General features: G+C 31.4%; 1 protein-coding gene and 1 non-coding gene across 2 annotated transcripts; one reads left to right on the top strand and one right to left on the bottom strand.

Annotated features, from left to right (window-relative positions):
* The first annotated feature begins 3574 nt into the window (after positions 1-3574).
* LOC108455935 (cytochrome P450 94C1-like) lies at positions 3575-5360 on the top strand. Its single transcript, XM_017754514.2, has one exon. It carries the CDS (start codon positions 3692-3694, stop codon positions 5192-5194), a length of 1503 nt encoding a protein of 500 aa, XP_017610003.1. The 5' UTR covers positions 3575-3691; the 3' UTR covers positions 5195-5360.
* Positions 5361-16954: 11594 nt separating this feature from the next.
* Positions 16955-17060, bottom strand: LOC128281276 (small nucleolar RNA R71). The gene has a single exon (XR_008271489.1). It is a non-coding gene; the product is annotated as a small nucleolar RNA R71 (small nucleolar RNA).
* Positions 17061-17909: the final 849 nt, after the last annotated feature.

Below are 17909 nucleotides of genomic sequence, written 5' to 3' on the forward strand. Positions count from 1 at the left end.
GTTGTTTGTTCTCAATGAAAATTGATTATTAGAAACTTACTAGCTAAAGTTGAGATTTAATATTTTGCATTTCTAAAATGAATATGGGCCCATTCATCCACCATGTGGATGGTTTTTATATTATATGATTTTTGTAGATGGATCTACAAAATAATCACATCCATTATCAACTAGCAACCTGTCGTTTGTGAGATTGCTTATTTAAATCATTAATTTCAGATTATGCAATTAAAATAATTCATCTTGCTACTGTTGGTGAGTTTACATCCCAAGTTTTTAATGATTATTGTATGTCAATTGGGATAAAAGCTGAACATCCTATAGCTCATGTTCACAAACAAAATGATTTAGCTAAATTGTTTATCAAATGCCTCCAACTAATAGCTAAACCATTACTTATGAGAATTAAACTTTCTATTTCAACATGAGATTATGTTGATTTACGTGTTATACGCATCAAGCCAATAAGTTATAAATACTTCCCATTACAATTGGTTTTTAATCAATACCTAAATATTTCTCATCTTTGAATTTTTGTATGTGCGTATATGTTCCAATTACTCCACCACAATGCACAAAGATGAGTGAATCCTGAAAGAAAGTTGGGAATATATATTAATTAAAAGTTTATTTGTGATTACAATTTTGATTCGATAGTTTTTCCTACATTAAGAGGAGAGAAATAATAAATTGTATTGAGTTAGGGGGAGAATAATTTGAACCAGAAGTTCAATAAGGATAACTCATTACAAGTTAACTGTTAGATGTATTTACAAACTTAATGAGAATAACCAAGTGTTATATACCATCTAATAATTTAATTTGATTCAAAGTCCCAGTAGGACAATCAATTGGAATAAATAATAGATTGATCGGTTTCAAATATGAAAATTATTTTAGATGGTTATATAGTGGAGGCGGGTGCTCCAGAAGAGACTCAAGACATAACTAATAAGTAAAACTTCAGAAGAGATTTAGGTACCTGAAACTAAATTTTAAAATAATGAAAATAAGATATCTCGATAAGTTATGTTAATTCGAGAAAATGTGGAACCGAATAATAAAAGTGGTCCACAATGATTTTGCATGCAGTATTATTATAATGAAATAAAAGAAAGATCTTGAATAAATCTATTGAGAAATACAGATATAGAATAAATTGATCAAAATAGAAAGACGCAACTCAAATACAATTAAATTTGTGGAGTTTTTGGACCAGTAGTCCAAATATCTAAAGGTATAATGCCAGTCAATGTGCAACTAAAGTAGTTTTGTAAAAGCGGAATAAAAATATGAATTTTTTTGCTAAGTCCTAACATTAATTATGAAAAGATATAATATTCTTTTGTAGTGGATGCAATAACCTTTAGATATATTATTAAATTGACAATTCATAAATGATTTAACTTGCGTCTAATGGATATTGTTACAACCTTTTATGAATCACTATATAGTAAAGTTTATATTAAAATCCTTGAAGGATTTAAAATGCTAGAAGCATATTGAAATTCTCGGAAAATTTTTCATTTATATGAATTGAAATAATTGAGCATATGTGGTAAATTTGATTTAGTCAATAGTAGATGAAAGAGGATTATAAAATGATCCAAAATACCTATTTGTATTTTTATAGAAGGATCATGATTAAAGTTTGCTATGATTATTGTTGAAAATCTTGAAGAGATCAAAATATGTTTCACCAAAATTTTCCCTCACTCATGATTTTCAAAAGAATTGTGGTATAAATGCTTAGCAATACACTCAAATAGTCATTTGAAAAACTAGTATTCAAGATTGAATACATAGAATATGAGAAAGTATGCTGTGTTTTCATGAGGGAGAGTAAATATGTGTTGTACTCTTTTTCCCTTAACCGAGGTTTTGTCCCATTGAGTTTTCCTGATAAGGTTTTTAATGAGGCAGCATATTATGCATTTTATAGATCATGCTCTCTTTTTCTTTCATTAGGTTTTTATCTCACAGGGTTTTTTCTAATAAGGTTTTAATGAGGCACATTATCTACCAATGGAAATCCAAGGGGGAGCGTTATGAATATCTTATTAAGTAGATGTCCATCATGATCAGGATAAAGTTTAATGTACTTTAAATTCTAATAGTTATTAGAATTAGATATCTATTTCATTTATACTTCTTATGCCTATAAATAGAAACTCTGATGAAGCATTGTAATCATCCTAATTGATCAATAAAGTACATTCTCTATTGCTTTCATATTTTTTTGTTCTTTATTCTCCTCATCTCTCTTTATTTTATAACAATTTTCAATTTATTTACTGAAATTAAAAACCTTATTATTAATATATATAAAATAACTTATATTAATAAATGATCAAAATATGCGGTTAGCCCTGCATTTTATGTAAAGTTAAAAATTTAATCATCATATTTTAATTTGATTAATTTTAGTCAATATCTTTTGAAATTTAAAATTTCACTCCTAACCAAACAATAGCATTAAAATCTAGTAATTTGAATTCTACAACTAGTCTCGTACTATGCGTAGCTTCTGATTTAGTCGATGTTTTCAATTTAATTATTTTAATTATTCAAAATTTAATATTTTAAAATTTTAATTTTAACTCAAACGATAATCATTAAACCATTAACTAAAATGACTTGACTTATTTTGTGAGTATTAAACTAAAATAGACAAACTAACATGATTCTAAGTATATGATAATATGTTTTTCACATAAGCTTTTGGAAATAATAAAATTAACTTAATAAATTTAACGATTAACATTTGGGTCAAAATTTAAATTTTAAAATTAAAAAGATAAAAAATTACCAAATTAAAATATAGTGATTAAATTTTCTAAAAAAATATAAAGACTAAATTTGAAACTCACATACAATAAAAAATTAATTACGAATTTGACTTTAATAAGATAGTCGTGTAAAAATAAATTAAAATTTGATAAAAAAGAATAATTTAATTCATGTTAATTTTGAAAGTGAGGAATTAAGGACAATTAATTATAAGGTTAATATCATTGGTCAATTATACGTAATTTTTATTAATAAAATAATAAATTTAGCTTTCAATATTTACATATTTTATCAATTTAGTCTTAATTCTAAAAAATTAAAGAATTTAACTTTACCGTTTATACAAAAATTATATGCTAAGTTTATTAAATTAAAACTAAATTAATAAAATACGTAAACTTTAAAAATTAAATTTTATTATAAACTAATTAAAATTATGTGCAATTAATAAAAATATTAATATCATAATGAATTACTCTATCAGAATTTGGAGATAGAAGTTAAAGTTTCAATTTGTAGGCACACGCGGTTGAATGGACTGCAACTTAGAAGAAAATAATAATATAATAGCCGACATGAGGAAAGGAGATAGGGAAAGGTTGGAAAGAGACACCCCAATTTGGCAACTGTCCTTCTAAGAGGGCCGTCGTTATTTTATTTTGCGCACGCGTTATTCATGCCACAATTATATTTTTCCCTCGCGTATCGAACAGCTAGAAAATACCAATTAATCAACATCACTACTTCTAGTGATTCTTGACTTCCACTTTCTTTTCACTAAAAAAAAAAACGGGGGGAATACTATATAAAGGCATGATTTCTCTTCAATTCCTTCATCTCCTCATTATCCTTGTTAAAACTTTCCTTCTTTGAATCGCTCTTTAGCTTTTGTTTATTGTCAATGGATTCACAACTTTCCTTGTGGTTTTGCTCCATGTCCACTGCTTTCTGCTTCTTCTTCTTCTCTTTCACCCTCTTGTTTTCTTTGTTTTCCTTATTGATCTTCGTTTTGAGGTTGAAGCTCTGGTGTACTTGTGAAATCTGCCAGGCTTATCTTACTTCCAGTTGGACCAAAGATTTCGATAATCTTTGTGATTGGTATACTCACCTCCTTAAAAATTCTGCCACCGGAACCATCCATATCCATGTTCTTGGCAATATCATCACTGCAAATCCTGCCAACGTCGAGCACATGCTTAAAACCAGGTTTGAAAACTACCCAAAAGGGAAACCTTTCTCCACTCTCCTGGGTGATCTTCTTGGTAGAGGTATTTTCAATGTTGATGGTGATTCATGGAAGTTTCAAAGGAAGATGGCCAGCATTGAGCTTGGTGGCGTCTCCGTAAGAACGCACGCTTTTGATATCGTCAGGTCAGAGATTCAATCTCGTCTTCTCCCTCTATTATCATCAGTTGCTGGTCAAGAACAAGTTTTAGATTTACAAGATGTATTTAGAAGATTTTCATTCGATAATATCTGCAAATTCTCCTTTGGGTTAGACCCTGGTTGCCTCGAATTATCACTGCTAGTATCAGACCTTGCTGAAGCTTTTGATTTAGCATCAAAATTTTCGGCACAAAGAGCGCTGGCATCTTCATCTTTGATATGGAAGGTCAAAAGGCTATTGAACTTGGGCACGGAAAAGCAGCTTAAAGAAGCCATTAAAGTAGTAGATGAATTTGCTGAAGAGATGATTAAGCAACGGCGGGAAGAGGGCTTTTCAGACAGATATGATCTCTTGTCGAGATTCATGGGGACAACCAACGATGACAAGTATCTTAGAGACATCGTGGTAAGTTTCCTCTTGGCTGGTCGGGACACGGTGGCGTCAGGGTTGACCAGCTTCTTTTGGTTGTTATCTCATCATCCAGAAGTTGAGTCAGCCATCCGAGAGGAGGTGGAAAGGGTGATGGGGTCGAGTGATGGGCAATTTGCAAGTTTTAATCAAATTCGAGAAATGCACTATTTACACGCGGCATTGTATGAAAGCTTGAGACTTTTTCCACCTGTCCAATTTGACTCCAAGTTTGCTCAAGAGGATGACGTATTGCCTGATGATACCTTTGTGAGGAAAGGCACCAGGGTCACCTACCATCCATATGCAATGGGTCGGATGGAGCGGATTTGGGGCCCCGATTGCCTTCATTACAAGCCAGAAAGATGGTTGCAAAATGGGAGATATGTTCCTGAAAACCTGTACAAGTTCCCAGTTTTCCAAGCTGGGAAAAGGGTTTGTTTAGGGAAGGAAATAGCATTGGTGGAGATGAAATGTGTGGTTCTAGCCGTAGTTAGGCGGTTCAATATCCGGGTTCCCCATTCGAATCAAGCACCAAGGTTTGCCGCTGGTCTTACAGCCACCTTGAGAGGTGGCTTACCCATTCTAGTCCAAGAAAGGGAAGCTTAATTAATTGAGACAAGAGCTTGTTTAGGTAGTACAAGTTACATATAAGCTGATCCATATGGGTTGAATATGAAAATGTTTTCAACACAGAAATCTAATGGCTCAAAGGGGACATCCTTGTATATATATTTTGGTCAGATTAATAGATGTTACAGCACATTTTTGTAAATATCATCAGTCTTTCTCTTCCTGATAAATGTTTATTTTTTCCCTTTCTCTTCGCAATACGGGCATTTAAACTAAATCTGATAAGGGCTGGTCTATAAGATATTAATCAACTTACGCTAATGGAGGATTGATGAAGGTGATGACAGTGACATTGTTGGTGATAATTACACCTAAATTTTAAGGTCCATCCGAATCATTATGCTGAGATTAAATAGAGTATGACTTAAGCCAGTTTAGCGAATTGAAGTTTTAATTCTTCACTTGTTTTTTCTTGTAGTTTGTAAATTACCATTTTTACCCAAATCATATTTTATTTTCATGTTAAACTAGTAGTTGGTTGTTAGGTTTAATATTTACTAATTTAATAAATGTGAGTGGAGTAGTTAGTTTGGTTATGACAGTAGATGTCTTTCCTCGTCATTTGGTCCTCGAAATAGGTTTAATTCCTTGAAATTATTTGAAAGAATAGTGAATAAATTTGATTGTTTTTAAAATATATTCACTACTTTTATTGACCAATAATCAACCAAAAAGCTAATTAATGAGTTTGAGACATGGTCCTTTGTGAAGAAAAGATGTTAAATTGTTTATTTTTATAATAGTAAAAATTAATTTTATTATTTTAATATTTTATATATTTTTAAAATTTTAAAAGGTTAAATCAAATTTTTGTCTTTTTGAAGGTAAAGTATAATTTTATTATTACTATTTTGAAATTTTATAAATTATAAAAAGTTTAAACTAAAAATTTAGCATTTTAGGGGTCATGGCCTCTTTAGATATTCACTACTCTTCGTCACTACTCAACGAGTCTTGTACGAGATTCATTAAATTCAATATCATATCTAACCAAAAACACTGTTAATCCCTTAATTCAACACTTGGATTTGTATTATCAACTATCAAAAGCTAGAAATTCATAAAATCCCAAAGGACAAAAATCATCTTGTACCTTGAAATTGCAGAACGACAATGGTGTCATGCAAAGGAAACGAAACTTCTCTCTTCATTCTCCTTAGCCGATTGTAGAAGAAGAGAAAATGAGTTTTCTCTTTCATTCCACCACCATTTATCCATATAAATCTTAATAAACTAAAATAAATAATACAAATCAATGGCCATTATGTGCTCATGCTAACATTAGTGGAAACCAACCGCAATGATCAAAGCTTGCCACGAACCTCAAGATAATTATGGAATAATTTATTATAAGGCCATGCTAAATTACTACATTAGTCCCGCTCATTTGTTCCATGATTTGTTAACTTTCTCAACCTTCAACCGAATTTTTCAACACCGACAAATATTGGGTTGTTACATGCATTCATTTTGCATTTATCATATTTTCTTTAATTTTTCATTGCATTTAAAGTGCTTTTTAAGTAATTAGAACTTAATAAGTGTTGTATTGATTTTTCATAGTTTTAATTAGACTGGAGATGTAGGTTTCAGCACAAAAGAAGGCTAAACACAAAAATTGAAAACAAGAAAAATTCGAGAGGTAATTGGAATGATATGGAAACCACAACGCCTAGGCTAAATGAAAGGGCCAAATTTGGCCCCATAATTGGAATGACATGGGAACCACAACGCCTAGGCTAAATGAAAGGGCCAAATTTGGCCCCATTTTGCCTATTTTAGATTCTTTGCAACCAATTACAAGATGTAACCCTAAAAACGGCCATATAAATACCTAAAAATAACCTACTTTAAGCAAGGTTAAAGAGAGTGGATGTTATGCTAAGTTAGTATTGTTTATTGCTTAGCTGTTCTAGTTTCATAGCTACTTAGAGTTTTAGTTCTTTTCTCTTTTTTTTAGAGTGATTGTTGAGGTTCATAGGATATCTGTGATTCTTTTAGGGTAAATTTATTTACATAATTGGATTGATTTTATTTTATGGTCACCATTATATCTTTCTTTTAATGAAAATTATCGTTAATCAAATTAACAATGATGAAATCATTTATCCCATACAAATGACCTTTGGCCAGATTTCATTTTCATAATACATACAATGTCAATGAGAATATATAATTTACTATTTTACCGAGGTATGATTCTACTATCGTGAGTGAAGTTATATCATGCATAAGTCATGTAACCAACATGTAACACCCCTCGCCCGACCTGATTATCATGTCCGAGTTACAGAATGTTACACTCGTTGTCGGAGCAACTACAATCAAATATACAATAAATAATCCTTTACACCTACAATCCAGTGTCAAATACATGTAATTTATGTATAGTAATTAAATTTGAGTCTTAATCAAACTTAAGATAGCTCTTTTATCGACTCGAGCACAAAATAGGACCAAATTGCAAACTTTAAAACTTTAGTTTGTCACGTCACGATATTAAGCCACTCGCCGTCGCGACATCACATACTGCTGGTCAACGTTGCGATGAGAAAATATGGTCATCGAGACAAAGACTTTGTTTTTGGTAAAATTTGAGTCATTTGGTATCTATTTCAAGTTTCTAAACAAACCAACCACAATGTTCATCAGTATCCAATTCATTAGAATCAAAATCTTACCAAAACATGACAAGCAAACTCAACATCTATATTCAACACTTTATCAAACCATTAACCTAAACATCAATCAAACTTTAACATTTCATGTTATGAATCAATCACCAACCAAGTCATTCATTTACCAATGTTTACCTATACTAAAAATCCTTAAAACATAGCAATTCATTCTCATTTCAAGCCCTTACGTACACATATACACATCTAAAGCTTATAAGCATTAAACATAACCATTACTTATTAAGATTTGGCCACATTTTGCAAACATATTTCAAGTTACCATTGTTCAAATGCATTTAATCTTATACTTATCAACAAGCTATCAAATCTTCCTCAATTTATACCATTCCTTAGCAAAACATATAGATATAAATCATCACAAGTTACCAAAACACTTACATACATCAACATAACTTCAAGACACCTTATATATATACACGTTACAGCCCAAGACTCAAAATGACTAAATAACTATTGATTCAGTGATAGGATAGTGTGAGTTTTAGAACGACCCGACTTAACTCGTTCTGCAAGGTGGTGATCTATAAGGAAAAAGAAAAACAAGCAGGGTAAGCATATAGAATGATTAGTAAGTTCATAGACATTAAACGAGACTTACTTTATCTTAAAATCAATATGCTACCGTGATTTGTCATAGTTGGCTAGACATGGCAAAACACAACATCAACAAGGTGAGTTTAACATGTAATCAAACCATATGATATCTCAACCATATGTCAATCCAATTTATTTTAAAGTCACCATTTCAATACCATGCTCATGCTCAATTCAACATTTATCCATTTGAACATCAAACTCATATAATTTCATTTCAATTTTTGTTTTACAATAACCATTTAGCCCGATTAACTCTAGTAAATGAACTTAGATACATAGGTAACTATACCCCACCAGTTGATTGTTCGAACTAAATATATATTTTGTTAGGTTATCAGCCTATGCTAAACCTTTATAACGACACATTCGATTGCTTGTCGAAGCTGAAAATATACAAGTCAGGTTACCCATCTGTGCTAAACCTTTAAAACAACATCAAGTTACCAATTTAGGCTAAACCTGTGTCACATGTATCTTCGAGTCTACAAAAAATGTTGGATCTCAGAAACATCTATAATCAATCCTATAAAAGCGCACACAAAACCCTATTGACATATCAATCATATCATAACCTTTACTAAGCTTACACGAGCCTGATTTTCACTTATACCATCATTTTATAATTTAGTCCAATTCTTACCTTTCAAACCAAATTACCGTAAATCAACCCACAATCTCACATACATACACAAATCAATTACATAACTTAAACACATTTATATCATATGAACTTACTTGGATAAAACAATAAACAAGTTGAACCTCCAGGGACTATTCGAATATTTTGGCTTTTCTCCGATTATCTCTTATTTGACCCAAATCTTGAATTATTCAATTATTTTAGACAATTCATCAATATCAAACATGTTCATATTATGCCATGATATGTATGAACCTATTAAATTTCATTTTTCAAATGCCTCTAAAATTTTACATTTTATTTAATTTTGTCCTTAAAATTGAAATAATTATATCTTTCAATTTTGAGCTTCGGTTTGAAAATCGATCTCAATCGCATCCCTTAAGGACTCCTTACTATCTATTATTACTGAAATTTTACATCAATTTTACAATTTATGCACTTTAGTCCTTTTGTACAAAACTAACAATTAAACATTACAATATAGTCCCTTTTCACATCTAAGCTTAAAATCTATCAATTTAACACCAATTTCTTCAAGAAATCAACAATGAAAACTTTCAAAAACTTTAATAGTTTTACAAATTGGTATATGAGCTAGCTAAATCAAGCTTCCATGACCTTAAAAACATAAAAGTTACAAAAAAAGACTTAATTTCACTAACCAAATTATAGCTGAAAGCTTGAAGCTTTAAAAAGGGTTTTCTTCTTGTTTGGGGCGACAAAAGGAATAAGATGAATAGGATGCTTAAGTTTTTCCACTAACTTTAGTATATATAGCATAATTAAGTTTTAATTAAGTTAGTTTAATTAACTTTACTTAATTAACAAAAACCACCATTAACAAATTTAAGTGGAATTTTCCATCAATATCCATTGACATATATTATAAAATGATTTAATTATCATTTGGACCCTTGGCTAATTGCAATTTAAGCCCCTAAGCTTTTGGCCAACTAAAAACTTACATTAATAAACTTTTACAATTTAGTCCCTATACCTTAATTAAGCAATTAATAAACAATATTAAAGTGCCAAATTTTAATATTCTATCACATTAACTCTGTAAATATTATTTAAGGACTCAATTTACAAAAATGGGGCTCTAAAATCACCTTTTCTGACACCACTAAAAATTAGGCTGTTACACAACATACCAACTTTCAACCTACTACCATAAGAACACATGTATTCAATATTTTAAAGAACGAGTTATACACACATGGTCATTCACTTATTCAGGATTTAGTTAAGTTACACCATGAAAGTCACAAGTGAATAAATCCATAAACACATTTAGGATAAATTCAACTTGGGCCTTATATATTGTTAGTCTAGACAATCACATATATCTATTTCTAGGAGTCAATCTATCTCTGAAGTCCATGACAAACTATCTCCTCAATTGGTCTTACATACGACATCATAGTCCCTTATTATTTGTATTATTTGTTGAATATAACTATGGAAATTATGGAGAATTCATTCATATAATGCAACTTAATATTAGTTAAATCTTAGGTAATCAAGGAGCCAATATTTTCTTATTCATTTTACTTTGTACATAAAAATCATTGAGGAAAATCTAGTATAGAGATAATGAATAATATTTATTTATTTCCATGAATAATTAGTTTGAACATTTTAGTAATTTATCAAATATGATACAATTACTAAACTAAGAGGGAGGGGGCAAAAATCCTAAAAGTTTTGAGGTTGTTTTTTGGGTTTCCCTACTAACAGGTATTGGTACTCAGAACAAAGGTACCAATACATACAAGTCAATACCTATTTTAGGATTCTAAAGGGCTTTGGTATTAATACCTATCAATGTGGTATCGATACCATAATGCTTAGGTACTGATACATGCAAGGAGGGTATTGAACCCTCTAAAACAGTACCTAACATGACTTTTGATAAGGGTATCGTATTGATACTTTGAGCAATGGTATCAATACCACTGCTTAGGCACCGATACATAGCTAGGAGGTAGCAATATCTACTTAGTCAATGTTTTGAATTAGATGCTCAAAGTTCAAAACTGTTTTCTAGGTTGTGATTACTTGTATGATAAGGTTCGTAGTTCAGAATTGAGAAACCGATGATTCCATCAAGCATCGAATGTAACATCACTTATTTAGAAACATTGATGGTTTGGGTAAGGGGTGATACATTTTCATTACTTAAAGGTGCTTTATATTTAGTTATTAAAATAGATAGTAAAAAACTCCTTAATTATGTTACTTGGACATTTATTTATTTAGAGATTCAATTATATAAGATATGTAAAATTGAATTTTAATTAATTTTATGATTTTATATTTCTTTTAAACTTTATCATATTCAAAGCCTAAAAATACTTGGCGTAACAAAAAATTGTAAAAAATGGAGATTTGAGTTTAGTAAACTTGGTTGTGATCCTTTCTTTTCAATGTTAAGATATTCACCTTATTTATTTCTTTTCAAAGTTGAGAATTCACGTACAAGTTATCTAGGGGTGTGGTAGGGAGCTGTTTGACTATCGTTGTTGCTAATCATAATTTGATTAGAGGTGGCATAAGATAAATTATCTTCTTATTTACATAAAAAATATTCTCTTACTGTTTTACTAAATATAAAGATTTGGTGTTTTCTCGAGTCTTGAATTCAACATTGATATATATATTTGTTGAGACTTTAACTGTCCAATACATTCATGTTACACTCTCTGTTCGAACATCTCTTTGAACAGTAAATTGGGACAACATGTTTCATTCCTTGTTCAAACATCAGTTGGGACAACAAGTTAGAACAACACTTGGGACAACATGTTAGGACAATTAAATTGTAGTAAGTTGGTTCATCTTGGTTAGTTTTCTATCAGCAAATGGTTCTTGGATTGAAGCTGCAATTATCTCTCTCTTGGCTGGTAAATTTAATTTCGAATGGAAGAAGAAAAGAGAGTTTGATTGAATGCAAACATATCCTTATCCTTTGACTTATCTTATGTGGAGGCTAAGCTTATTTGAATTTGCTTGGTTATGAATGAATTTATGGGATAATTATTGGAGATAATTTAAGAGATGAATTTAAATTTTAATTAAGAGTTCTAAACGTATCAAAATATTGCTAAATGGCTCTTATATCAGCCTACACTACAGGAAATTAAGCTTTTAGCAGCGTTTTTAATGGCGTTTGGACAAAAAATGCCGCAAAAGTTATACATTAGTGGCGCTAATCGAAAAACGCCGCAAAAGGTTAGAGCTATAGCGACGTTTATGAGAAAAACATCGTAAAAGGGCAAGTAGTAGTGGCTGCAAAAGGTCTAGCATTAGCAACATTTATGAGAAAAACGCTGCAAAAGGTCTAGCATTAGCGGCGTTTATGAGAAAAACGCCTCAAAAAGTCAAGCATTACGCCAAAAAAATCATTATATTTTAAACAAAATGGTGCCTTTTTGCTCCTTGTATTCTCACCCATGCATGCATTCTTTCATCCTCTTCTATTTATTATTTAACTAGTTTCTTTATATTAATTAAAATACAATTTATTTTTAATTTAATATTTAAAATCTTCAGAAAAATTAATGACACGTAAAAAAATTTGAAAGTAAAACATATAAAAATATATGTTAAAATGAAAAAATTAAAATACTATTATTTAAAATAATTTTATAGTTTTTTGGTATATGATTGATTGTTTTTATTTATATATTAAATAATTTCTTATATAATTGTAAAGAGATAATATTAATTTTAATATATTAAAATTATCATTATAGTTTAAATTATTTAAGAGATAATAGATAAACTTTATATATTTTAAAATTAAAAAATTGCTAACCCATGCATCTCTAGAGAAACAAAATTAATTAGTAAATTGAAAATTTTAACTTAATTTCCTAAAATATTGAAAGTATATAATTACAAAAAAGAAAAAAATTTAAATTTTTTTTTCATATTTTGTTTTTGTTTTCTTACATAAAAATTATATAAAATTTATAATTTTATCTAATTCTTTTAAATATTACTTAAATTTTAAAAATTATTTATTTAAAATTTATATAAAAGATACAATAATTCAATATAAAATTGTAAAAAAGCGTTAGCGGCGTTTAAACGCATAAAAGGTAATCAATAGCGGTGTTTTTGTTCTAAATGCCGTAAAAAGTTGAGCAACAGTGGCATTTTTGGTCCAAACAGCACGAATATGTATTATTTTTTTTGCAAAATGGTGTCGTTTTGTTACCCCAAATGCCTTAGTATTTTTCCCAAAATCTATTCCCCCTTCCCACGAAATCCCAAAATTTCACCTGAAATCTCTTCTGTTTTTTTCCCCTTATTTTTCCCAAAATCGGTTCCCCCCTCCCCCCCGAAATCCCAAAATTTCACCTAAAATCTCTTATTCTTTTTTCCCATTTTATTTTTCCCAAACCATTCTCCCCTACCCCGATTCCCTTTATTTTTTCCCCCAATTTCCCCAAATTGGCGGCCCACTGCTGCATCTCCATTGGCAGGCCGCTGCTGCATCTCCATCGGCAGCCCTCTGTTGCTTCTCCTTGTAAGTTTATTACGTGTAATAAATTACTATTAGTTTAATTATATTTAATTATTTGCCCTAATTTGATTTGTTCCCCCTTAAATTTGTTCTTTAAATTTCTTTAAAACACTATTCATCACTTAGATTTGATTTCGATTACTCCGATCTGCAAATGTTTTTTTTTCATATTTTTTTCTTATCTTTTTCTTTTATAAAAGGCAATTTATGACATTCCTAGATTTTGTTACTATTTATTTTTTGTTAGTTTACAATTGAAATTAGCCTTTTTTTTCTTTTTTACAGAATTACCTTCCTTGTTCATTTCCCACTTTTTATTGTATATTACGGCCCGTTGTACATTCTTTTATCATTGGACATGTCAGTTTGCACCATTTGGTAATTTCTTTTTCTTTTTTTTCTTTCTTTTGATATTTCTAGTAACTTTGGTGGTAAAATTCCTTAGACGTTTGATTTTACTTCTTTCTATTAGGTATACGAGATATTGGATAATGCTGTTGATGAGGCTCAAGCAGGTTTTGCAACACAAATAGATGTTGTTTTACATTCAGATGGTTCCGTAAGCATAACTAATAATGGGCATGAGGTATGCAACTTAAATTATTTTACTGCAAGAAATGATGTTATTTAGTATTGCATTTGTTGTCAAATGTGTTTTAAAAATTTCTATCATGTGAATTTAACGAGCTCTTTGTTGAATTATTGTGCAACCTATAGGAGCAAGTTCTGAGGGGAAGACTGATGTTATGAAAAAGATTAGATTTCCACAGATGGAGAAGAAATCTGCTAGTAAAATTGTTCACAGACAAGCAAAGAGGCAGGACTACCTTGTCCCATAAGAGAAATTTTGGAAAAGGAAAAAAAAGTCAATCTCTAATATTTTAGCTTTATAGGTTCTATTATATGTTTGCGGTGTAACACCCCTTACCCGTATTCGACTACATTCACCTTACCCAAGTGATAATCAATCACCAACTCATAGTCTTTTAATAACTCAAGCCATCTTCATTGCCGCAAATTTAAGTCTTTCTAAGTCATCAAATATTTCAAACTCTTGTGATCAGTAAAAATATTGCATTTCTCACCGTACAAATGATGTCTCCAAAATTTTAATGCAAACATAATAGCGGCTAATTCCAAATCATGCGTTGGATAATTTTTCTCGTGTGGTTTCAACTGTCTCGAGGCATAAGCTATCACTTTGCCCTCTTGCATCAACATACATCCTAATCCACTCAATGGCGCGTCGCTATAAATTACAAATTCCTTTCCCAGTTCAGGTTGCACTAAAACCGGTACCTTAGTCAATAATGCCTTTAACTTCTCAAAACTTTGCTGACATTTTTTAGACCATTCAAATTTGACTTGTAACAATCTCGTTATAGGAGTAGCAATCATCGAAAACCCTTTGACAAACCGGCGGTGATAACCGGTTAAGCCCAAAAAGCTTCTAACTTCGGACACATTTCTTGGTGATTTCCAATCAACAATTGTTGAAATTTTACTGGGATCAACTCGAATACCATCACTTGAAATGATATGTCCCAAAAATATGACCTATCGGAGTCAAAACTCATTTTTACTAAATTTAGCAAACAATTTCTTATCTCTCAAAGTCTGCAATACAGTTCTCAAATGCTCGACATGTTCGGACTCATCACGAGAATAAATTAGTATGTCATCAATAAAAACGACTACAAACTTATCCAAATATGGTCGGAAAATTCTGTTCATCAAGTCCATAAAAACAGCAGGGGCATTAGTTAATCCAAAAGGCATAACAAGGAATTCATAGTGTCCGTACCTTATTTTGAAAGCAGTTTTCGGCACATTTGACTCTTTAACTCTCAACTGGTAATACCGGATCTCAAATCAATCTTGGAAAACATGGTTGCTCCTTTCAACTGATCAAACAAGTCATCTATTCTCGAAAATGGGTACTTGTTCTTTATGGTTACCTTATTGAGCTATTGGTAATCTATACAAAGTCTTATAGAACCATATTTCTTCTTCACAAATAATACTAGTGCACCCCAGAGAGAATAACTCGGTCTCGCGAATCCCTTATCTGTCAATTCTTACAGCTGAGCTTTCAATTCTTTTAATTCAGTCAAAGCCATCCTATATGGAGCAATCGATATCGGTGAAATTCTTGGAACTAAATCAATACCAAACTCAACTTCTCTAATTGGAGGCAATCCTGGCAACTCTTTTGGAAAAACATTCGAATATTTACACACCACCGGCACTGATTCAATTTTTAATTCAGACTCTTTCGTGTTTAACACATAAGCTAGGTAAGCTTCACACCTTTTTCTTATACATTTTTGAGCTGACATTGAAGAAATCACCTCAGGTAATCTATCTGACTCATCTGATTCAACCAAAAAAGTTTCACCATTTTTACATTTCAATTCAATAACTTTCTGTCTTGCTAAAGCTATACTACTGTTCAATAAGTACACTTGCCTTCATCGTGATAATAGTTAATTTCAAGAATGATTAATTATAAATATTTAAAACCTGTCACGAATATCACGTATCAAGTTTTTGACACCGTTGCCGAGGAACTAGGATATTGGAACACTCGATTTTTATTAATTTAGCCATTTTACTTTTATTGCAATTTAAATTTTTATTGTCTTTTCTAATTCTTCATTTATTTTCTTCTGACAGGTTTTTTTAGTTTATGACCAGAAAAAATCCGTCAGGACCATTACTGTTTGATAGTGAGATCGATCGCATAGTTCGCAGAAACCGAAGAGAAATAAGGCGAAGCTTAAGATACACAGAGGAAGAGCAAGAGGACAATATTTCAACCACAACTAAGGAGATGACTGAAAACCAAGAAAATCCGCTACCTCCTGCGATTGCTGCTAATCAAAATCCTGCTCCGCGTACTATGTATGATTATGCTAAACCTTTTTTAACAGGAACTGAATCGAGCATAGTTAGGCCTGCTGTTGTTGCCAATAATTTTGAACTGAAACCTAACACTATTCAAATGATCCAACAGTTTGTTCAGTTTGATAGTTTGCAGGATGAGGATCCCAACGCTCACTTGGCAAACTTCTTAGAATTTTGTGACACTTTTAAAATCAATGGCGTTTCTGATGATGCCATTCGCCTTCGGTTGTTTCCTTTTTCGTTGAGGAATAAGGCTAAACAATGGTTGAACTCGTTACCACGAAGGTCAATCATTACTTGGGAACAAATGACCGAAAAGTTTTTACTAAAATATTTTTTGCTGGCTAAAACAACCAAATTACATAATGATATCTCTTCCTTTGTGAAGATGGATTTAGAAACACTCTACGATGCATGGGAGAGATTTAGGGACCTTTTGAGAAGGTGCCATCACCATGGGTTACCACTTTGGCTACAGGTTCAAACGTTTCATAATGGTCTGAATCCTTCGACTTGACAAATGATCGACGCAGCTGCTGGCAGAACCATCAATAATAAGACACCTTAAGATGCATATGAATTTATATAAGAGATGTCACTGAATAATTATCAATGACAAGTCATGAGGACAAAGCCAATAAAAGAATCTGACATTTATAACGTCGATTCAGTCACCATGCTCTCTAATCAGGTAAAACTCTTGAATAAGAAAATTGATGGTTTTCTTAGTTCTTCACAGGTTCACCCAGTAATGTAGTACGAAGCAAGTGGAGGTGGATCGAGCAATCCAGAATACCCACCTTATGGCCACAATATGGAGAACGAGTAGTTAAATTACATTGGTAATAATCCTCGATCTCAAAATAATCCGCATAACAATACTTATAATGCAGGATGAAGGAATCAACCAAATTTTTCATGGGGAGGCCAAGGGAATCAGCGACCACACCACCTCCAGGCTTCCAACAACCACCCTACCAACAAGAGAAAAAGCCGAACCTGGAGGAAATGCTAACAAAATTCATCTCAGTGTCAGAAACTCGTTTTCAAAATACAGAGACAACACTTAAAAATCAACAAGCGTCGATCTAAGGCTCGAAACTCAGATAGGTCAGCTCGCTAAATTGATATTTGAATGACCACAAGGTAACCTACCGAGTAACACTGAATCTAACCCGATGGAGCAAATTAATGCAATTACCATTCAAGATGAGGAAAGGTTAGTTGTTCCTGAACCAGAATAGAGGCAATAAACTGTGGTAAGTAAAGGTAAGGGTAAAGTGGACCACAATGACCAGAAACCGGTAAGTA

Source organism: Gossypium arboreum, chromosome 9, assembly GCF_025698485.1.
Source record: "Gossypium arboreum isolate Shixiya-1 chromosome 9, ASM2569848v2, whole genome shotgun sequence".
NCBI lineage: Eukaryota > Viridiplantae > Streptophyta > Magnoliopsida > Malvales > Malvaceae > Gossypium > Gossypium arboreum.